General features: G+C 32.5%; 1 protein-coding gene across 1 annotated transcript in view; it reads right to left on the reverse strand.

Moving 5' to 3' along the window:
* The window catches only part of LOC127854521 (uncharacterized), a 40,972-nt gene extending 25,759 nt beyond the window's left edge, over positions 1-15,213 (reverse strand). The window contains exons 1-4 of the mRNA XM_052389587.1: positions 15,073-15,213; positions 14,285-14,426; positions 13,665-13,837; positions 12,575-12,716 (exon numbers count right to left, since the gene is read on the reverse strand). Coding sequence (XP_052245547.1) covers positions 12,575-12,716; positions 13,665-13,837; positions 14,285-14,426; positions 15,073-15,213 — 598 coding nt within the window. The remainder of the gene's footprint in view (positions 1-12,574; positions 12,717-13,664; positions 13,838-14,284; positions 14,427-15,072) is intronic.
* Positions 15,214-24,637: the final 9,424 nt, after the last annotated feature.

Genomic DNA, 24,637 nt, shown 5'->3' on the forward strand with positions numbered 1-24,637 from the left:
TCCTGATAACTGCCACGTGATGTAGCCATTCCGAGAATGTTACGCGATGAGAGTAATGAATACATCGATGTCGGTATCAGATACGGCGTAATGATCATGACTTTGTATGAATAATTACGCACTACACGCATGATCACACGCTGGCTGGTGTCCCTGATGACTTCTGGCGAAGTGTGAATGTAATTAAAAGTGCACCAGATGAAAAATTATTCCTTAACAAAATCGCCTCTGTGTAATAGTAGATGTCTAACCGATTAATTATAGCATATAGATGCCGAGTTTTTGTTTTACATTTAACACATTTATGTGGTATTATATTAATCGTATATGTGTTGATTAATATTAATTTGTAATAATCATGTAGAGAATAGTAATTTATTATTTAAACAACTTGACGCATTCACAGTGCTCTGTAAGCTCCCATTTTAGTTCACTTTTCTCTTGTATTTGTATTCATTGTACAATGTCACGTTATGTGTTTGTTTTTGCAAGCCACATCACATGAATGATATATTGTGTACGTATTTAAATCTTGTATACTCATGAAGACATTATATGTATGAAATAAACTTGCCCAACTCTATTTTATATTTATATATTTTTTTTACAAAATTGGCCGAAATAAGAAATCTGAACCGTAAAATTAATAAATACTCATACAACTTGATCTGACATAAATATGCTGTTTTGCAGCGTTATAAAAATGTGCACGTGTATCTGCAACTGTTATTCTTGTTATTTTAATAAATGAATTAATGTATTGCTCTACGTATATTGCAATATTTTATCATTGACAATTAAACTCCGATGAAGTTTATTTGAGTCTGAATGGCAATTAATGATGCAATTAATGATGCATTAAATGTTATTTTATTAATTAATATTTATGATCATTCATTATTAAGAAAACTGCAATATTCATTACATCACCGCCCACTAAAATGAACTCATAAGTCGTGTCTTTTATTTTTTTTATTATCAAAATCTCGATTAATGTGACGACACACATAGTCCTTGGAAGCAAATGTCTGCTCCCAATCAGTTCAAATTATATATTGACTATCCGTTTTGTCTCTTCCTCACGCTCTTAGTAATTATTATTGTGAATGTATCCATTACAATTGGTATGCTGATAACTTGATGTGATGCGTGACCAGTGTGAAAATAAAAGTTTAAGCAGAATTCAGGTATTCATCAGCATGTCATTCAGGGTGTAAAAGCAGAACGCAGGACTTCATTGACTGTATGATACAGTAAGTGAAAGACAACACATCGATATTAACCAATTGACGCATATACATCGGTTTGGCTTTAAATTGCTTTCCAAGTTGTTTAAGTTTATCGATTTAACCATTGAACGGAACTTATAAATTTGCAAATACACATTTTATTGATCAAACCATATATTGATTGACAATATTAATCTTAAAATTTGTGTTATTAAGGTGGTATATTGGAAACAAAGTTTAACTATAATATAAGGAAAAGGTGTCATAAATGTAAAATGGATTTATTTTTTTTTGAAAAACATTAAGTGTAAAATTTAATGTTTGCAAAAAAACACATTTTACAGAAAACATGTAGAATGTAATCCACGCTGAACAGGATTGTTAACTTGCTCTAAGCTATGCGATATGACAATCTAGAGAAACTGCAAATAATATTAACAAACACTTCAAATATTTAGTCATAATTCTGTCCCAAATAAAATTGTATTTGATTTGTTTAAGCGATACCCTTACCGATACAGGAACACGTTGAACCATATTATGTAAAATAAGTGACAAATCTAAGTATCTCGTGTAACAAAACACGTCTAATAACAAAATACAAGTTCTTTTTTATTGCTGAATTTTATCAAATAAGATTTTACCAGATTGGCATACAATTGGTACTTTGTTTTAAGATCTCTTAATGAGTATTTTGCCAAGAGACCTTAACCATAACTCAAACTCAAGAAATCATGACATGTATCCCATGGGACGACAAATCAAGGCTTTTCACAATAAATGGATACAAATTTCTGTTTTAAATACCGTTTATGAAATAGTTTCACGTGTTATTGCAAACATAATACGATTCCAGGTCAGCAGCTTTTTATCGACTTTGAGAAACTGTTCGTATCGTTATCTTTGTCTTTGGTGCAGAAATAACTTTATTTTACTTGGGCTTGACAAAACGTTTGTTTTATATTCTTTAAAAGGTATCAAAATCAGCTATAAATCAATATCCCTACCTTCAAGACTTACCCATGGGCTCTTACTCGTAACATGTTTATTATTTTTACGTTAATATAATTTCTTAAAATAAATGTTAAACTCATAGATATAAGGGAAGTAGAATATACACGTACACTATTTGCACATGATAATGCAATTGATAGGAATATAACAATATTTAAATGAAACGCTGCATGCTTTAAAATCCGCTACAATATTTTATTAAGTACTCAATACCATGTATACTTACTGACTATGGCATAGGCATTGCAATCTATAAGCATGTGTTTAAACGAACGAATATTAATGTGTTGGTCTTAACACGATACGATTGAAGCCTCTATTCAATCTCTGAAACGAACATGAAATGCACACAGCCCAGTTTGGAAATTTTATTTGGTTAATTATAGAAAATGTACATGTCGATTGTAGCAAACTTATTCCTTATAAAAGCATAACCTTAAAATAATATTAAATAAAATATTGAATTAAATAATATTGGAAATTATTTTTGGATTTTTTTAATTCTAAAGGTAATCTGGATCAGCCCCTTTATTATTAGGAAAATCTATCCATGGGAAACACAAGTGTCTGCTTCTGGGTTATGGCACACTGCCATATAGGCGACCTTTTCGATAATAAAAGGACTGCTGAACAATGCATACATACAATTCCATGTAAAATAAACAAAAATATTTAAAAATATGCTTTTAAATTTGTATTTATTTGTCACTATTTAAAATTAAAATGCTGAAGAAAGAAGCTACACAAATCAAGCAATCACACAAAGGCATTTCATAAGTCCTTCATTAATAACTTATCTTATGCTTTCAATATCAAAGTCAATGAATTATATTATTAAATAAAACTGATCATATTTAAGTTATAAACAAAATTATGGTCAAGTAAATTTAAAGTTTTAATTACTTGAAATGTTTCAAGTCATATTTTTCATGTTCTATTACTTGAAAGCCCATAAACCCCCGAAGTCATCGAAAACTTCGAACAAGTTTTCGAAAAATAAAGTAAACCCATAAACATTTAATGTTCCTTATAGTAATAGCAATATTTTTAACCCTATATCTGGTCTGGTAACAAAGATTTAACAATATACAAAATGCTCTTTTTGTGTTTTGCGGGACAATATATTTTACACATGTTCATATACCAAATTAGTGATCGTTTGTCGTATGAGTTGTTATCATTACGGGAATTAAAATGGAATCCATTGTGCCACGAAAAATTAAAGCGAGCATTTTGTTTTTCATTAAATCTATGTTACTATGCCACATCTATCGTTGAAATTAGGCTAATGCTATAAAATAACACTTTTTTATAAAGTAACATAAGTACTCAAAATCAAAGAATATTTTGCAAATAATGTCGTAAAATGAAGTCAATCTATACAAAACAGTGTTATAAAGTACGTTTCTCCGTCTTCACTCTTGCAATGAAAATATTATTTACCAAAAAAAACACGCGCTTCTTTAATGTCTTTTTTGTAAAAAAGGATAAACCAATTAAAGTAGCTGTTGCAAGCCCAACTTGACTAGATAACCTTTATGAACAATACCTTCAATGCCACTTAATTGGATTAATACACGTCAGACCTGTATTTTAATAATCCTACGCATTCGCTGTCGAATTCCATCAATTATTAATTTAAAAAAATTAAAAATAAATCTTTTATTAACAAAACTTTTTTAGAATAAAAAAGTATTAGAATATCATGACTAATAGTAATAATTGTATACGTTTTTCGTTTTATAACATGCGCATTGCATTAAATACCAATAGTCTAATGAAGAATAAAATTGGTTAGTTAATCCTTTATGTTACGCTTAATCTAGATATTTTACCCCAAGGAAAACAACATTGAGAAATTTTATTAATCAGTGAGGCTCAAATCAAGAGTGTCTAACATTGGAATATCCCAAGTGCATTACATAAAATGTCCATCTAATTGGAGTGGGTAAATTATCTTAATCTAGATACAAAATTCTCAGGAAATAAAATTTGCTATTTCCATGCGATCCATATAAAAACACATATTACATACTCGAATAATTAGATCAATGATATGTCATTGTTCGTATTCGTTTTATCGCATATTATTTGTTTTATGCTTAAGTTTCATGGTTTTGTTGTATTTTCGTATGTTAACGGGGGCTAAGGATTCAATCTTTCATACAACCTGATGAACAATCAAAGTTTGCAGATATTGTGGTACGCATGCATTTCACTAATATTCTTTTTTCGTAAACAAAGAAACATAAAACTACAGCAACATTTTGTCATGGACATTTTTTAAAATGTTTCTCATAAGTTATTCCTTTAAAGCAACCAAAAACATCTGGAATACAGTCGTATGATAAATAATACATTCAAGCATAAGGTGTTGCATTCTAGTCTATGTTATGTACAACAATAATATGTATTGTTGTTATGAATTAATTACTATTCTGTTAATAATTTACAATTCACTTCCGGCCATAAGTCATTCATATCTTAAATAGTATGTTAAACTTAAAATAAACTACTGCAAAGTATTGTTTCCGATATATTTTATTTAATATTATAACTGATACAATAAGTGTCATTAATATAGCAAAAAGTGTATTCACGCGACACAAATGAAGGACTGTAACATGAATACGATTTCAATGCTACGGCATCTCTTTTGCTTCATATTACTTGCATACAATGTTGTTTTAAATGATATATTATCCTATTGATAAGTTTGAACAAAAATGTGCAATTATAGCTTATTCCTAGGTCAGTGCAACCATAATTCAAATATAATAATGGTTACATTACTTTTCGTCGGATATCGAACCGCGTTTGTATTTTTTTCCACCACAAAATACCAAATAAATATTTGAACTGTTTTTCTTTCTTCCCGAGACGAGTGTACATTGTTCGAATGCTTCAACTGTTAATAACACCATTGGATCACACAAAAAGTGGTTCTCAGCCACCTTCCTGTGGCAAACAATAAACTTTGCATCCACATGTAAATTAATAATGAATCTGGAATTTATTAATTTAAATTGTTTTCTTTACCGTTTTAGATGTTAACATTAATTCTGATTGTATATGGAAGTGTGTCCCATTATCTATTAAACACATACCAGCCTCAGCTTGGTAACTGTCAACTTACAATGAAGTTCGCCGTGGTGTAGTGGATGTGGTGTCCGCCTAGCGATCGGGGGGTCAAGGGTTCGATCCCAACGGTGTTTTGGATCCCCCAAAGACACCAAGTACTGGTTCTACACCCAAGACTCATGGCATAGTCAAATGCGTCGATGCTCGAGATGAGCCCTGCAATTTTTTGAAGTTGATACCTAATGCCAGTTGTTTAATAACGTTTTGATTTCGTGTTTTATGATGCACAAATTTCGATTAAGGCTTTTGTTTTTACATTAATAGCACATATCTCAGACATCTGAGTGTCGGCTTATCTTCGATATGTTTCTTACAATATTAGAATATGCTTTAACAAATTATTAGTGTTGAAATTTCGCAATTTAATGGCAGGTGAATTTCTTTAATTGGCATGATACTACGTAACTTTTTGCTGCGTTGTGGCGTTGTAAAACGTAATTTCTTGCAATATATCATTAGTTGTTCAAAAGCAAGAAACTTTTATAACCGACATCTTTGCTCTGGTGTTTTTAGTAATAGAGAAACAAGATGAGACGTTCCTCCCCTAGGCTAAAATCACCTACTAAACAAACTGACAGTCGTTCTTGCTATTTGATTTCATCTTGCGTGTCTATCTCAATGTAGTGTTAATCGGTCCAATGTATTCCTTAAAATATTTAGGCTCTATCCAAATGAATAGGAAAACAATCGGCTTCGAACAGTTTTGATGATGGCGTGAAAAAGGAATAACTATCAGCTTCAAATGTGATAGAATTGCTGTTGACCATTAGTAATATACCACTCATATCAGATAAATAAAGATGATACACATGGTACTGAGTGCATTATTTACGTACGTTCTTTATTGAAAATTTCAAGTATGCATTTCTTTTTGAAAATTACACGCTAATGCAGTAAAAGAAAGATCCGTTTTTAAAGGACAAGGCAAACACACTTACACCTCTTACAGGATATACATATTTGAATATGCTTAACAAAAAGCAATTTAACTAAGCTTTCAGTATACATTCTAAAATCTTCATGAAATATAATCAAGTTTAGTTCTTGCATTCGAAATAAGCGTCACTGGCTTGGTCGATGCTCTAGCAAACTTAAAGTAACGTTAAAGACTTGATGGCTGAGACAGGAACCTATCGCATTTTTGTATCACAACTTCTACCTAAAGTGTAAGTAAGATAATCTAATTATTGAGAAAGTTGCTCGAAACAAATAAACACTTTCCACATGAAGTAAAGGAAGCCATATTGTTCCAATACTTGTTTATTTTTATGTTGAAGTCATTTGAACAATTTACCTTGCTGAGCAATTCATACTATTATACTGTCACATATATTTTATAAATATAGCATCAACACAAAATGTTTGAATGTTAGCGCGTCACTTTAAAAGAACTTAATTGTTTTCAAACCTCTCTCGAAGAGACTCCTAACTCAACACATTATTTTTAAAAGCTTTAACGGAAGGGCTTTCAAAAACTACATTCAATAGTTATGATTATATCCAATTCAGTTTAAATTTAGTACAAGCGAAAATGAGAAAGTAAGAACACAAAGTTTCACTCGATCTACAACAGTGTGCCATACGTCATTACAATATCATGAAGCAATACAACATTACACAAAAATTATTAGGAAAAAGCAAATGGATTCAGCCTTTTAGCACATGGTTAAATACATTCATTTAAAATATTTTCACGGATTTTATTGAAAAAGGAGATGCATTACAATGACGTTGTTTCGCAAATTTCAATCCTAAATGGTTTTAAGCTGGTATATCAGCGTGGGTATACAAGTAAAAACTGAACACACGTCAATGACGGAAGATAAACTGTTACGAGGAAAACAAAATAGAAGCCATTATTTCAGGCAGATGTTACTTGATGGAAGTGCTTTCCCTACATGTTTTAATTTCAGAGCCTTGTTTTTGTAAAAGCAAGAATAATACAATAAGTTGATGTGTTTCTATTTTGGTTGTGCCAAATACAGGAATGTTTTCGCTCAAAATACATATCTGTCACAAGACAAAAAGTGTACATGCTGGTTAGCGTCGGTAACTTCATTCATTTATGTATTTATATGAAATAGATATGACGCAATTTTAAAACGTGTATTTATAAAGATTAAACAATACAACATGCTATTCATTAGGACATCTACTCGATGAACAGCGGAAGCTGTCGAAACTTTTTTTTGTATTTTAACGGCCTATAGTAAAGGTAAAATCTAAGTAAAGCATGAAGTGAATGTTTGCAATCAAGTGGCTAACTTTTGCAAAATCATTCCTATGAGTTTGCGACTTTAAAAGGCTATTTGAGTTTCTATTTTATGTTCTTTCGTGTACGCAATTTGGCGTCGTTTAAAACCCGTCAAGCGCCAGAACGACACATCATGAGCGCAAGATCCCCCCTCCCCCTTAATTTTTGGCTGTTAAAGGCGCCAACACGCGAAGAAGAAAGAACGAGAACTATCGAACTTACCGAAACATTAATTGTTTTGCGAGTATACCAATATAACATCCTTTCACCAACATGAAATATATTTCTTGACTGTAATTATTGTTTGCATCGATAAGTGGTGTGCAGGGGTGGAGTGTCATATTCATTTTTCATGTGAATAGGACTGAATATTTGATAAGCATTAATTTAGTCGGTTAATATATTTGTTTGAATATTTAGATGACAATACTTTTGTGTAATGATGGTTATGCAGCTATGTAAATCAATGTATCCGTTTAAAAGTACCCACGTTTTTGGTGGAGTTTTGATGCCACAAACAAAATGCAATTCGGCTACCAAGATCTCGCTTTGTGCGATTCTGATGATTGTCCAGTAAGACGTCAATAGATGGTCATCAAATTTAACTGCACGATGCCTTTTAAGAGCTCAATGTGAAGATTTTAAGTTTCAAATTAAAGCCTTTTACAGCATACATGTATTCGTTAAATATTTTATAAGATGTTTGTTTATGTCCAAATTCTTGAATTGTATCAAACATTTAAAGTGATTGGAACAAACTCAATAAATAGTTACTGGAAGCCTCTGTACTGAGATTGTTTGTCCTTTAATACGCATGTGGTTATAGTTAACTGACATTCGCTTTCAATTAATGACATATTTTATTGAAGTAAGCATGGAAGATGTAATAAATTTATTTCTTAGATATTTGGACTGATACATGTGGAGAATAAACCTGTATACTTATGACTGGTTTAGTACTAACATCCATGCATTTCACATTGGAAAATATACAAAGAAACAAATTAAAATCGAGAATGACCGTTGAAACAAAATCAGCAAGGGTGCGATTTAATAAAAGTAAAAGAAATCGAAACTTATATATAAAACATTCAAATGTACCGTAAAGTTCACTTAATTTTAGAACAAAATGAAATGAATGTTAATATATCACGTCATTTTACTGTTTGGTACATCGAAACATCTAGGGATTTTCATATATATTATGTATTTGTTCCATTCTGAGATGATAGAATAAGGATAACATTTGCATTAAGCAACACGGCGTTGCGTATTATAATCACACTGACCCCTAACAATTTAGGGATTTGATTAAATGTTTAAGGATACAGAAATATGCGAGTTGTCTAAAAACATGGTCAAATAATGAGCCCATATAACATGTCATTCAAAAGCAAACACATTTATTGTTTGTGAAGCTGACATATTTTATTTCATCAAATTGTGACGCAAGTTATTACATAACAATTCAAGATAAACTCAAACTCCTGCAAATCTATCATCAGCATCGATAACCAGCGTAAAATATTTCAATACATTTTGATAAAAATCACCCATTCATTTCGGCAGTCTATTAATTTACAATGCATTGTGCAGTTAATTTACCTAAGTAATAATTATACTTGACAATCTATTTATATATAAATTAACTTGTTACCAAACCCCTGCGATGAAAACATTGTGCAAGAATATTTACATTACTAACTTTACATATACAATGACAAATCAACTGTCGTTAATTGTGAAAAGAATTGAAATACAATGATCCATGCTTGGGTTTCATATTTATGTAAATAACTGTTCAAATTAGACATTAAATTTGATATGTATACATATCTAGAATACATTTAAACGTAGCATAATACATTTTACCCATGTATGCAACAAACACATCTGCCATAAACAAAACGTAACGAAATCGTCTTCATATGATGAGAGCTCACTTTACACAACCCATCGACCTCTTGCTTGTTTCAATTTGTTGTCATTTACTTAACGTGCCGAACAAGTTTTGTAACACCCCTATTAGTCATGTAGTGGTGTTTGTGGTGTCAACACTTTCATAACCTCTCGTCGTGACCGATGACTTTTGTGTCCCGCATGGTAAAATATTCCTGCTGAAGAACAGGAATATGACTGGATTGCACGCGCTGTTGAGGGGATATAAGCGCTGAAGAACGATATAGTAACGAACATCGAGCACGTTGATTTGGTATACGTCGAGGATGTGAAACACTGTTGCCGGCAACCAGCAGATAAGGAACGCTGAAATGTTTAGAAATAAGTTTACTATAAAATATGCGCAGTATTGTTGCGCAAACTGAGGGAAGTTATAGTATATATCTTGCCAAATTCCATACTTTAAAATCTACAACGATTTTCGTATGATTAAAAATGATTACGAGTACCATGCCAAGGGAACGTATTTTTTATTCATAAGTTCAGCACTTGGCTCGTTAGACAATTTGTGCCAATTTCGTTCTCATTTTTTTCCAGAAAACAATTAAGTTCAAAACTTTAATTTTAAAGTCCTGAAACTTCTGAATAGTTTGTGTAAATAATTGAAGTTATGGAGAAACGAAAAACGTAAAACTTACTCCAATTGGAAGAATTACTGTTATACAATCACTTATTTTACCATTTTATACCCACTGCTGCCTTTTCAAAACCCGTCATTTTACCTTTGATCATTGCAGTTATTTACACTTGTTAAATATTAAGCTTTCTCTTTAAAGGCAATTCAATTCATGTAATGAAAGTAAATATATAAGTCTCATAAAACCTATGTTTAATTCGGGAAACTTTCTATACTGGAATACAATAAATTGAAACTGTTCTAATCATGATATCAAACGGTTCATTATATTGTGAAAATACATGATGTTAACACTATTGTTAACATGCCGTTGTTTTATAATTACCCTTTTCAATTAGTCAACGAACCATGCTTTACAAAAATAATTGTATGACGGTGATATACGAAGTGTGTTCAACGGCCTATTAAAAACATAAGTTTCGCCGCCAAATGGTATACTTTTATTTCAGTTTGTGAAATAGATGTAACATAGGGGTAACGCATTCGTTATTTTTGTAAATTGAATATATATGTATAATTAAAGAAAGCGTAGCAATTTTTAAATTCACATGTTAATATTTACGCAGCGGCACAGAAAAAAACAGCCAGTGGTTACCACGGTACCAAGGTTGGCTGTCATACGTGACCCGGATTGTCTTGAAAAATTATGTCTACCGGAGGTGGATGAGCACCCGTTAAATTACTAATGTAAAGTTACGCCATTAGCTGCAACACTGATGCCCAATTAAAAATGTTTCAGGTGCGACGACCTAGGAAAACCATACACTTGACTGGTCTAAACGTAGTTCTACCAATCGCTCGACATACACTTAAACACACGAGACCACTTAATCGTCCACCAGCGATTTAACACTTTTTGGAGTCCGACATTTACACACTTTATAACTCGGACAGCGATTAGACATTTTAAATTCGGACAATTATACCACGAATCGCTCCACCAGCGATTTCAAACTTTTAACACACATATAACTCGGACTAACACAATAATACCACTAATCGCTCCAGCAGCGATTTCACACTTTTTAGGTCCGACATTTACACACTTTTAAACTCGGTCCATAATACTATTTATCGCTACACCAGCGATTTCACACTTTTTAACACTTTTTAACTATCGCTTCACCAGCGATTTCACATTTTTTACACACTATAACTCGGACCAACGGTTACACATTTAAAAACGGACCTCTAAACAAAGTTTTTGCCCTACGGTATTGCTACTTTGTTATAAACGTAAGGCTAAAATTTCTTTGACAAACCCGAAAGGACCCGCTGATGGAACACAGTAGCGCAGAGTCCATTCGTGCGTGTTAAGTCTTTGTCTTTAAGGTTAGCCTTAAGAGATATATGTTTTATAATAAGTAAGCATTTACCCGAAAGAAAACGCTAATGTTACAAGTAACGCAGAATCCATCCGAGCAAATGTTTTCAGTCAATGTCGTTAAGATTAGCTTTAAGGGAGATATATGTTTTTAATTAAGTCGGCATGCCCATCCGACCCCGGCAAACAGAATTTTCCGCCACAATAAATATTCCCTCATATGTTGATTTTATGCAACTTTCTATAAGAACAGTTACATTTTTTAGATACTATGTACCTTATCGTTTTATTAATGTCGTTATATATGTCGTTAAACAATAGCATTATAATTATAATGGCATTCACCAATGTTATGTAATTTTAATATTATATTTGAATCAATTGCATAATTAACTGGTACTATTTGCAATATAGTATCTACTTTATCAAGGAAAATTAACAATTGCAATATTTTTTTAAACAACGAAAACAATCTTACCAAAGCATATTATCAATGTCATCTTTATTGTTTTGATTCTTGCTTTTGGTAGTAAACCACTATTTTTGGTTTCATGACAAGGCTTGCAAGTTGAATCTGAAATAAAACACAACGAGATGTCATTCTGACTTAAAATGTAAGTTTAACGCTTTGTTCGTAAAAATATATCTTATGTCAGGCGATTGTGATACTTATTTATCCGTTTTATAAAAAATGAGCATATCAAATGTACAATAAAGCTCGCAATACAATTAAACAAACCACAAAACGATTCACATGTACTAGTCGTGAGAGTTATTATTTTTTATAAGCTTCCTGATTCTTAACCAAAACTACATTAAATGTTGTTAAATAAATATGTTTGTTATTTAAAACATTTAACGTAGTGCATATACGTCATTGTCTCAAGATCCAAAATATAAAAAGTGGTATTGAGAGCTAAAAAATAGTGATTCAAGTAAGGCAAATAAGGAAAATGCAAAATCTTAAAGACAATACTCTTTGATTCCTTTGTTCGATGCAACAATCATATGTTTACCTTCTAGTATATAGTTCATTTCAGTGAGATTTCTGCTTTCCCTCCAGTGCTTCCAGACGACAACCGTGATGCAAATGTAGCAGACGGAGACAGCGAGGAATGGAATGAAGAACACGAGCAGCAGTGTGAACCAAACATAAAGCTGAAATTGCATTAGAACCAAACACTCCTATAAAAGAATAGCTATAACCTAATTAACAAGTATCATAACAAAACTCTTGCAAATCAGAATAACATGTAGCCTTAATGCAAATTTCTAGAAAAGTAATGTTCACCGTTTTCATTATGTCCATTTAAATAATTTATTATAATAAGCACAGAATATACGAATTTTTATTTTATTAATATCAATCACAACAAATGTATTAGATAATTTTAATTGACATTGTGTTCTATGTGCTCTCTTTTCAATATAGCCAAATTATTTTTCTAAATAATTGAACACAAAAATGTATACCTTGCATCAAATATCTGTATTGACATGAATGAATTAGTAATATGTAGCATCACTTAGTCAGAGTTTTGTGAATTCTAATTAATGTGTATGTTTTTCTATTTAACAAATTGGTTATATACTGATTTATGATCAAACATAATGCATACACACCTTCCATCCAAGGTCTGTTGTGATAGTTACGTCACAGTAGTATGTTGTTTTATAAAGGACAGCTCCCGTGTACGGAAACGTCCACACAGGAATCAGAAAGGCCATTACCCATGAGCCGATAATTATGGCTTTGTATGGACGGTACTCTGAATATTTACAAGTTGAAGAACAATAGTGCGACAAAGTTTAATCCATACATAAACAGTATTACAAATACACTAACTTCATGTGAAATATCATTCCATATTGATCAACGTATATCATCCAATACAGTTTTAAAATAAACTACGGTTCTATGTGCTATTTAAATTACAAAATCATACCGCGTCTGACATTGTAATTTAGCATTCTTTAATTGTCATCTACAGTTACGAAACGTTTTTACCATTACAAACACTTGATATTTTTGCATAAGCAACTGTAGTGGGGTATGCTTATTCCATATAATCTACCTCCAGTAATTGCCCTAAGCGGATATCGTACAGCCAGATAGCGGTCAACGCTCATTCCAATCAGAAGATTGTTTGACACAATTAGGACCACAAACGTAGAATAGCGCCAGGTGCGACACATGACGTCACCCAAGAACCACTCTCCTCTCAGAATACCGTAGAACACCCCTTCACCAAGAACGCTTACTAAGCCGACACAAAGATCTGAAATTTGAGCATTCCTATAACGTTAAATTAAATATTTGATTTCAAATGTTGTACACCGGTGCCATAACATAGCACTTTAGAAATATCTTCCATTAAAACACTTTAGCTGGTTGCTAATGTATTTTTGCTAAATACCTTACAATTATTTTAATATTTTACCACAAAAATATGATCCGTTTGATTTTTGTAAGCTTGTAACTATTCTGCATTTGAGAATATACGTCAACAGTACATTTTTCGATCCATCGTGATTTAAAAGTGCTAAAACCATTTAAAAACAAAATCGAAGTAGAGTCACTTTATTTTATTTATTAAGCATTCATAGGTATTCAAATATGATGTGAATTTTGTGAAAATATTCCTTATTCAGTTAAAAAAGGCAGATTTGATAACGGTGATTTGATAAATATACTGAGCACATGCGCGCATGTCAAATGTTCTTACCAGCAATGGCAAGATGGAATATGAAAAAGTGAAGCCTGTTGTTGCCTTTCTGTCGGGCTAAGATAAAGATGACAAGACCGTTGAGGGAGATGATGACTGCCGCCATCAGCAGACATACAACTGAGATGGCAACAAACGATCCCTGCAAAGGAAATAAGTAAAATACCACCATGACCATTAAAAAATACCGACATACTGCGTAGTGGATGATAGATTCGCTTCTGTGTAATCTTTTCATCATAAAAAGTGATACGCAGCAAAACAAAAAAAAAACATATAATTGTCATGATAACTATTTACAGCTGCATATGATGATGTATTAAGATGAGTTGATCAGTTTCGTTTCATATTGTGTAATAAAACCATTTACAAGTTAAAAATGTGTTTCAGTAGTAAAAAAGTACGTAAACCGACGTTAAGTGTTTCGAATTTGTTATTGTGCCAGCTAAAGTCTGTGATGTTATTTCCTCTTATAAATATAACCTTGACGTTTGAAGTGAACAAGTCAAGCAAGTGAACGAGCAATGTATATAAATATGCTCGCAACTGAAACTGATACGTCAGTGGTTTCGGCAAAACGCTACAGAATTGTGAAGTAATTTTCTTATACCACCATTCACATTGGATACAAAAGATTGCAATAAAATGTTAAAGACTATGCTGGGCGTATAATAAAACCTGGTGTAACTTATTATAATCTTGGAACAATGTCTTTAGCATATTATTGAACATATGATAATGATTATGTTTATTAACAATCTACACATTCCCAGGCGTGTGTCCACAACACGCTGCTGTATGGTAGCGAAACCTTGGCGACTTTCAATCGACATGAACGCCGCATCATCACCTTTTACATGCGATGCCTTAAGCGCATTCTGGAGATCAAGTGGCATCATCGTATCCGGCACAGCCTCTAAACGTCGCATCTGGCTGCTTGGTCACGTACGCAGAATGGAATATGGACGCCTACCAAAGGACGTTACGGACAGCGTGCAACTGGAAAGCGACTCGCGGATCGCCCAGCACTACGGTACAAGGTTGTCTGAAAAAGGGGCCTCAAATCCAGTGGCATCGCTACAGTGACCTGGAGATCCTGTCCAAAGACCGCACCGCTTTGTGACAGTCAACACTTTGAGGAATTTAGGGAGCTGAGGCTGGAAGATTTGAGCATACAATGCAAAAGAGTAGCCTTTGAAAAGCGCGCCGCCCTTCTCCCAACTACAGGCCCCTGTTTGTGCGTTAAATGCACCAAAGACTGCCACTCCCGAATCGGCCTGCTTAGCCACAGCAGGCGTTGCCCCCTGAAGTGACTTGCTCAAGAGCGCATCAGCATGATCTCCAGAGAATCAGTTCTGCCAACAAACCAACACGTTATAGGAAAAAGTTGAACTATACATTCATCCATTATGTGAATCTGATGAAGACAATTATTTGTTGTTTTCTTGGCCTCAGCAAAACACTACCAAATTAAATGCAATAAGTGGACGAATTAATGATACGCAATAATCACATACTATTTGTTTTAAATTAGCATGACAAATAAGTTGATTTACATATCTTATTCGTTGGTGTTGTATGTTAATTTTTAGATTAATCTTTAGTTGTGTCGTTTTATTTTAGCCTTTTAATATTGCTATAGCCAAAACAATGAATAATCTTGATAATAGACGCATTAAATATGGCGTAATATCATATGTGTGTCAGTACTACAGAGTTTTGTTCATAATTTGCAATTAATGTTGCCGATGTTATATGCATTGTGAAATAAAATAATTCAGTATTTATATAGTTTAGTATTTCAGTATATTATGCCATTTAGATTTTGACGTCGAGAAGCGTGTAAGTTTTTTAATAATAATTACTGCGTAATGAGGTTTATTGATTGATATTCCTTGATGTTGTGAAAAACACAGTGTCACAGTGAGCAGACCCTGTACATAAATAATGCACACACTAAAAAACATAACGTCTCAGTCGGTGGTTTTGATATGTATCGCCCAACATTACAGAGTTTACAGAGTCTAAAGGCTAAATGAAAGGCAGTTATACGTGTGTGTGAATATTGGCAAATGTTTATAAAGTGCTTTTACTCGATTTTCATATAGTTATCTCGAAAATAAAACATACTTTTATATATACTTATAAATATAATATTAAAGTTTAAAACTTAACACCGATATATATATATATATATATATATATATATATATATATATATATATATATATATATATATATAAATACTATCGCGACCGTTGGGCGAAGCCGAAATCCAGTTTTGCAGAGTTAAGTCGACCTCGACCATTATGGCGAAGGCGACTTAATTCTCGTAATTAATTATTAATTATCTGTCGACGATTACGGTTTGAAACTTTGTACATTGATACAGTTCGACCTAGCAAATATTTTAATACATTTGAAGACGTTTTCAAATGTTAAATGAATTTTTCATGATTTTTTTTTAAATAAATATGTATATGGTTATAAAATCCAGGCTTAGGGCGAAATTTAAAATATGTGGAATTTATTCTCCAAAACTAATAATATATGTTGTGGGTTTGACCCTGTAAAGATTGTTTTTCGAACGCCGCCTTTGATAGTGCAGTTTATATAACGTTGGTTAGTTGATTTAGGCTTAAGAAATACATTTCAAAATTTCGACTTGTCCAAAAACACAGAGTTTTCTTTTCTAAACCGGAAACCGCTACGCAGTGAATGTTAGCAATCATAGCACCTTAATGTTGCTTTTGAGTAAAAATTCATGCATTACTGTTCTCAATGGTAAAGTTATTTTATTCAAATTTAAACAATATAAATACGACAACGCCATAATAAAATAACAACAACCGGTTTAGTCTTATTGTTGATCCAATTTCAGATTGATTGCGCGAAAATGATATAATTGGTACTATTTAATACTTTCTAGTGATGATGAATGTTTCTCCCTTGATTATTTTATGCAATTTCATAATTGTTGTGTTCTGGATTCATTAAAACGAATATGCTGCACTGTCACTTTATTATATGAAGGGCAATATTATGACAGTTTAAGCATCTTCTCTTACATTTGATGTTTTTATTTGTTAAAGAAATAGCATTATGTCGAAAAATGTGAACGCATCTTTCTTTTGCCGCCGAAAAAGAATCTCATTATAAACCATATGTAATCGATTTAATGTTCATTCTTATGAGTTTTGGATTATTAGAGTGCTATACTGCCAGGCAGCTTGAGTTTCACCCCCTTACATTTCATAAATAGAAGACAATACAAATATCGACATATCAACAAACAATGAAGTAAAATTACAAAAACCGTTGAACCTGTATTAAGCAGCCATCTATGGGAAGCAGCAGATCTGACCAATTAGTGCAGGTGGCTGCTTAATAGAGGTGCATTTGCACTTTATAAGGTCATTTTGGAAATCAAAATTGTGCTTGCTTATGACAAGTGTTTGAAAACAGAGGTGGCTACTAACACAGGTTGTACTGTAGTTATTTCAAACGTATGAATTTTCAAAGATTAGAACGTCTAAATGTGTAACTGTGTCCTAAATAATGTGTATGGTATCGCCGTATTGTTGTACAAAATGCATAATTTATAGTATTCATAAATAAACATTAAAATTAAGAAAAAATCAAAGCAGGTAATACAAACTATTGCTTTCAATGATCATGTTTTCCACAAATATACACTCTAAGACAATGCACAATTTTACACAAAAATACTGCAACATGCTTAAATTGGCAATAATTTCTAACGCTTTATTAATCTGTAAAGGATTTTAAACACACATGGTAGGCATATATTCAATTCACGAAACTAGTTCCATTATAGTTTGCGCATGTGTTAATTTCCAGCATTAGGTAGAATTTTCTCGAGTATAAAGCATTGAGACAATCAGTTTACCTTGTATAGGTGGTATTTCTAGGTTTTATTGTAAATTATTTTATATAAATAGGATATTGATAATATGATTTACTGTTCATAGTATTAAGTGTTTGTTTTTTCCTTATTAGTAGACTTCTACGCTTCTCTCCGGGATATTCACAAATATGCATTAAACACGTAATCAAACCAGTATTATGTCTAAATGTCTGAACTCGTATTCCTTTCTTCTAATTTCAATCAATGTTATCCAAATGAAAGATCTACAATCACAAAGGTATTCAAATAAAAACATTGTATTTACTGCATGTAAATAGATTTAATTCGGAACTCGCACGCTGTGGGTTTTTCCGATTTCTGAGCGCACGGGAGGTACAAACATTGTCAATAATACAGTAATGACCAGTAACGTCGATATCCGATTTGCTTCCCATTCAGTAGTGGATAATACGTATTTAAACGACAGTAGTGTTTCTTTTAGGAAATGTCAAAATTCAAGTATTTTGTTGTTATATAATATTATTATTATCATTGATAATTACACATAACAAATCTAATAAAATTAAACACGATCGAGATTAGTTCATTTAAAGAAAAAATGATTAAATCATGGTATTTTTTATCAACTATAACGAACGTTTGAGCAGAAAAGTGGTGTTGACTATCAGCGATAAGAGAAATTATTGATTCACTCTCTTTTAAAATATGCTAGTCAGCTTTTGTTTGTACCTAACGCGTGTGCTCAAACATCGGAAAAACCCAGACATGAGAGTTCCGAATAACAACTATTGTCAGCACTTCGACTGTTCGGCATTTTTATTAAAACGTGGCAACAAATATGAAAGATATTAAACATTAAATATTAAACATTAGAAATATCATATTAATCATTGTTAAAAAAGTTGGGATGTGTGGCTTATTCGTCAACATTTTCTTCAGAAAACGACGGACGTTATTTCCCAAACTCACCGAAATGCGTACAAATGACAAACAAACACAACGCCAAAAATTTATACAAAATAAAATTAAACGGCCACTGTTTCGATAAAACATAGATCTATTTAAGCTTTTGAATTCGTTTTACATGTGCGAAATGTTCATGAGCTATTTTAGTGTTACCGGTATCTTTGTTTTAAAGCGTCATTATGTAGTTTATGCTTATGTCATAGACCATATATCATACATTGTATTTTACGAGAAAAATAAAATGCGTATGATGATCAAAATAAAATGCGTCCGGATAGTTTGAAGTTAATACCCTAGTGACATTGATGCAACAACAACTTCACCAGAACAAAGAAGAAAACAAACATGGGATATAAGCTAAAAGGTATGGTGCTAACTAAAACGGTGTATGAAGTGCTCCCTTTTGCTGGAATTGTTTACACAATGTCCTTTGAAAACAGATATTGATATAATATGTTAATAATAATAATAGTTTCGTAATGCGAATACATGCTAAAAATATAATTTCAAATGTGTGAGTTTATGCTTTTTAAGAGGACGCATCAAGTCACTGGTTTGACCATCCGTTTCCTCGCCATTTCGTCTGTTCGTCCGTCCCTAATCAATTCCAGAAACTATTGAATCCGTTGTATTCAACTATAAAACATCGTGAACTACCAAGAGGAGATGCGGATTAAGTATTATCGTTCCGGGTCAATTATATCCATCTGACTTATGTACTTTGAATATTTCTGCAATATACATAAACATTCAACGCCAGTTCTGAGAAACAACTTAACGGTTTTTATGGAACTATAAACAGCCTTAAGTACAATATATGATGCGCATTTCTACATGTAGCTCCGGGGAAATGATTTATGTTTGAGTAATTGCTCTTTAAAGATTTCTACATTTTACATAAATACTTTTTCTTTTCTACATTAATTCAGGTAACTTTATTGTTGAGGCATAAAAAAACAACTCTACAAATGTTACATTTTCCAACCAATTTGTACGTGAAAGGGATCTATTGGTGTATCAGACAACAATATATAATATTGAATGCCTATTCTTTCATTAAAATGGACAACAACAAAAACGCATTAACATATTAGCAAATAGAAAAGATCAAGTTAAAATATGAATTCCAAACGAATGCATACTGATAGATTAACACATCTGAATGCTCTACTGTGATCAAAATAATTGGTATTGTACCGCCGTATTTTTATGTGAATGCATATAGTACTCATGAATATTACATTCAGATAGTGTATATTTACTTCAATGCAGATGTGTCCCACTAATGTACACTCTAATTATTAACGAACAATTCACACACAAATACTGCTAAATGCTTGATAATCTAAAGTTCATAGAAATACCCAAAACGTTGATTGGGCAGTGTGTTGTCATTATTACTCATAATAAGTTATGATAACTGGCATTACGAGAAGACTGATTTGAAGTACAGCTTTATATATAAGAAAGTTGTAATTAAAATTTTCAGCATTCAATACAGAATATTTATTTTCATTTATAGTTGTATGAAGTTACGTTTGGTAAAAATGTTAGAAATTACATTTAGCTACATATGCATTTTGTTTTATGAATTGAAAATTGCAAATTATTCATAATTATTTCCAAACACAACTTTCTAGTTATCAGCATAACAATGTGATGATAGGCTACGTTGGTGTGTATTTTTAAGTTTGTTAGGTCCCCCCCCCACGCGTAAAAAAGTTGTTTGTTTCAACTAATATTGCCAAAAAGGAGGATATGTACGTCGGCCTAACGTTTTAATTTGACAATTGTTTTACACTATATTTTATACTATACACACGCTATTTTGAAACGTCAAAAAAATTGTTAAGGGTCGGTTGCAAAAAATAGGGATGGTCGGATCAGTGGAAACAAACAACTTGATAAAGCTTTTGTGCGGACCAAGCTCAAGTCCCAGCTCTCCTATCTATTCAGTGTACACTCATGAAAGTTGGGCTAACGTTTGAAAGATTTTCAGCAACTTTAAATGAAAGATATTTTGATGTCGTCTTGTGCTGTGGGAGCGGTGCGGGGTACCCGGAGGAAACCCCCCCTTGTTCGGTATGATGACCACAAACAAAGCTCAAATGCACCAGGAGCAGGAATCAAATCCGGGTCGCCTAAGTGATAAGCGAGTGTGCAAACGAGCGTTCCGATAAAACGATAAAGATTAATACATTTTACCCGACGGCATGTTCCGGTTTTCCACGAAGAACGCGATAACGTCCGACGAATTTTCTTTTATGTTTGACACAAGTGAGTGCATACTTATAAATGTGTCATTTAATGGTTGGTTGATTGATATATCGATTGGTTTATAATTACAAATCAAATGCAGCTACTGAAGATGTAGACTTCTTTTCATTTTTTACGCAAATCTCCACATCGCTGTTTGACAGGAAATAAACTAATGGTGCACTGTTACTTAAAATAAAATTTAGCATAAAAACAAAACATGCGTATCATAATTTCGTTCTCGATTGGTGATAATTCATAGCAATAAAGTGGAAGGCTACTCAAAAGTATGAGTTTAAATGCCCACATCTTCAAAAGAAACACAAACAAAATGTGCCGATTTCAGTTTACATAACTGGAAATAAGCACCAATTTGTAAGACAGAAGAGTGCGACGGTTATGTCGTCAGTGTTTGAATGGCATTTGTTCAAATGAGTCATATAATTATCGTATTACGTATGTTCATCCTTTTGAAGAAATTTGTTCAAGGACCCATTGGCTTTAGTGGAAACCGAGAAAAAACAAAGTGACATTAACAGCTACTCATAAAGCTATTTCAAGAAAAATGTTTCACCACTTAAGAAGTCCAATTCATTGTTCTCAATACTGAGCGAATTGTACATTCTTTCCTCAAAATACATTCGATGTTGATATAAATAATTACACTAGGCTTGTTATTGTTGTACTATTGCTCTAAAATAATACCATTAGCGCCATTTTGATAGATTCGCACATTTCCAAATACTGTAAGTAATTTATTTAAAGCGACAAAATGCTTTACGCAAGGCTACAGACCACAGTTACTTTTTGGAAAAGTTTTAGTACATGCATTTAACATGGTGTTGGTCTATCTTTATTTTAACGGCTTCAATTTCTAACATTAAGGTTTAGTCCTCTTTTCGACTGAATACTAGGTAACATCCCAAAAGCGCTTGTAAGTACATGTAATTGAATAATTGAAAAGGAGCTCCAAAATATAATTAGAGCTAGAAAAAGATGTTCAATAAATATCAACTGTTTATGCTGAGAGGAATTTCATATGATTCAAAAACAATCAGCACAATTATATGCATTTACAATAAGTAACTAGATCATCGGATAGATTTTGCGTTGAGATGCTGCTACGTTTGTTGAGCTGTAGTTAATATAATGATTGTAATCAGTATACGTATATATTATTCATTCGAGCATAGGCATAGGAAAATAAGCTCATACGTCGACCTTATACTGGTTTTCAAACAGAACTTCAAAGTAAGATTTTGACTACAATTAAACTGCTAACAGGGTTGAAAAATAATGAAAAATAAAGCGCAGTATTAAGTACGATTTTTATTGAAAGTACTAAACTTAAACGTAAAAAGACTTCAGATGGTCTCAAGGTTTATACCTTTGTACAAATGCACCATTCCATAAAAACGTACGAAAAATAGAAATGCTCTTGAGACATCTGCTCCCTAATGCTAGAAATGCATACAAATAGAAACTGTTCTTTCAATATAAATAAGTAATACTCCAGCTGCCAAAGATGTGTCGCTCTCTCAACAATTAACATGCTTAGTCCTTTGTACATGGCAAATGACCAACTGCCAAAACAGCACGGCATACTACGTAAGAACACACAAAAAATGCAAACGTCATTGAATAAAGCTGGGATCAATGCCTTGGAAAGGTAAACGATAAGCATTGTGGTTTAAACAAGTTTGTGGGTACTGGAAACTCACACTTTGCACAGCGATCTTCAAACAACATATTAGTGTAAATAGAAATTTACCTCGTATGATCGTTAATAAAAATAAAAGGAAACAATGGAGAACGCATGTGTTCAATCGAGTTACGATTCAATTAATCAATGTTCAGAAATAACCAGAGCAACAATTACATTGTAACAACTTTCTGAGACACATTGCAATGTAAGAATGAACAAATATCAGTTACTTCTTGTTTAGGTCAAAGCATCTTTGTGCAAGTGCTAGAAGAAGAGAGACGATATTGTGGTTGTTAAGACCCAACTTGTACCGATTGGTTGTGTATGCATATAGAACAGAGAATTTCAAAAATGATAAAAATATATAAATATAGCATAAAAATAACTGAATAATGTTATACTAATGTTTTACCAATCAACAGAAAGTAACTATTAGGTAAAATATATGTGTTAACCATATTAAATGTAACGACGCTAAGAGAGTAAAATATTAATTACTACAGATGTAAAGTCATTTTTGGATTAAAAAAGCATTAACAATTAGAAACGTGTATTAACTTCAATGATGAGGAGAGCATATTTACGACAAGTGCCAGGGATCTATGATCACGTGATACATTGTTGTGGTACTTCAACGGAATAAAATGGTGTCTATAACGACAGAACGGGTATTTGTTTTTTTGTTTTTGCTTTTCAAAAACATTAAATAGTACGAATGTTTCTTGCAGCACATAATCTAAGCAACAATATTACGAATCCATAGGCGCTTAACTTGTCTGTGTACTCACTGTCGTTTTGGAGATTACACTGCAGAGATTGTTCAAGTGAACGGATATTTTGTCAACGATAGCCGTAAAACTAATAAGCCACAAACTATAAAACGACCATATCATGTCTGTTTTAATAAATTTGAGAACACAATAGCGTAAAAACAGAATAATTTAATACCGGTATTTGTGTAGTAAAGGCAATTGGTTTGATTCTCAAACAATTTAAAACCATTTAAGTGCATTTTATGCAGGGCTAAAATAGATTTTGTGGAGCGTAATCGATTGTTCAATACACATGTTTGTTTTTTAATTGTTTTAAAAACTTAATTGTTCGTGATTTCATTGAATATATTTTGGTTGATATCAGTCATTGATGACCAAAAACGGCTTCGCTTCTATCGTCCTATATTCATTCCATTATCGTTATTTATCATATAGGTATCATATAAAGTTCAGATGCAACTCGTTACGAAAACAGGCTTCCATTGGACAGCAACAGTTTCCAATGATTAGTGAATAGAAATAGGACTGCCAGGTCGTCTAGAGCATTACCAGTGACAGAACACACTTAACACAATCCAGTATGCATATATAACTTTTCAAACCAAGTTGTCTCAGACAGTTTCAAATAAAAAATAGATGTGTCCATAGGACACGAATACCGCGCTGATGAACGCTTATCACAAAATTGGGTAATACTTTCCAAGTAACGCTACAGACAGAATCCAAGTATTAAAACTTACAAAGGACAATTACACAGTGTGCAA

The sequence above is a fragment of the Dreissena polymorpha genome, chromosome 13 (assembly GCF_020536995.1).
Source record: "Dreissena polymorpha isolate Duluth1 chromosome 13, UMN_Dpol_1.0, whole genome shotgun sequence".
NCBI lineage: Eukaryota > Metazoa > Mollusca > Bivalvia > Myida > Dreissenidae > Dreissena > Dreissena polymorpha.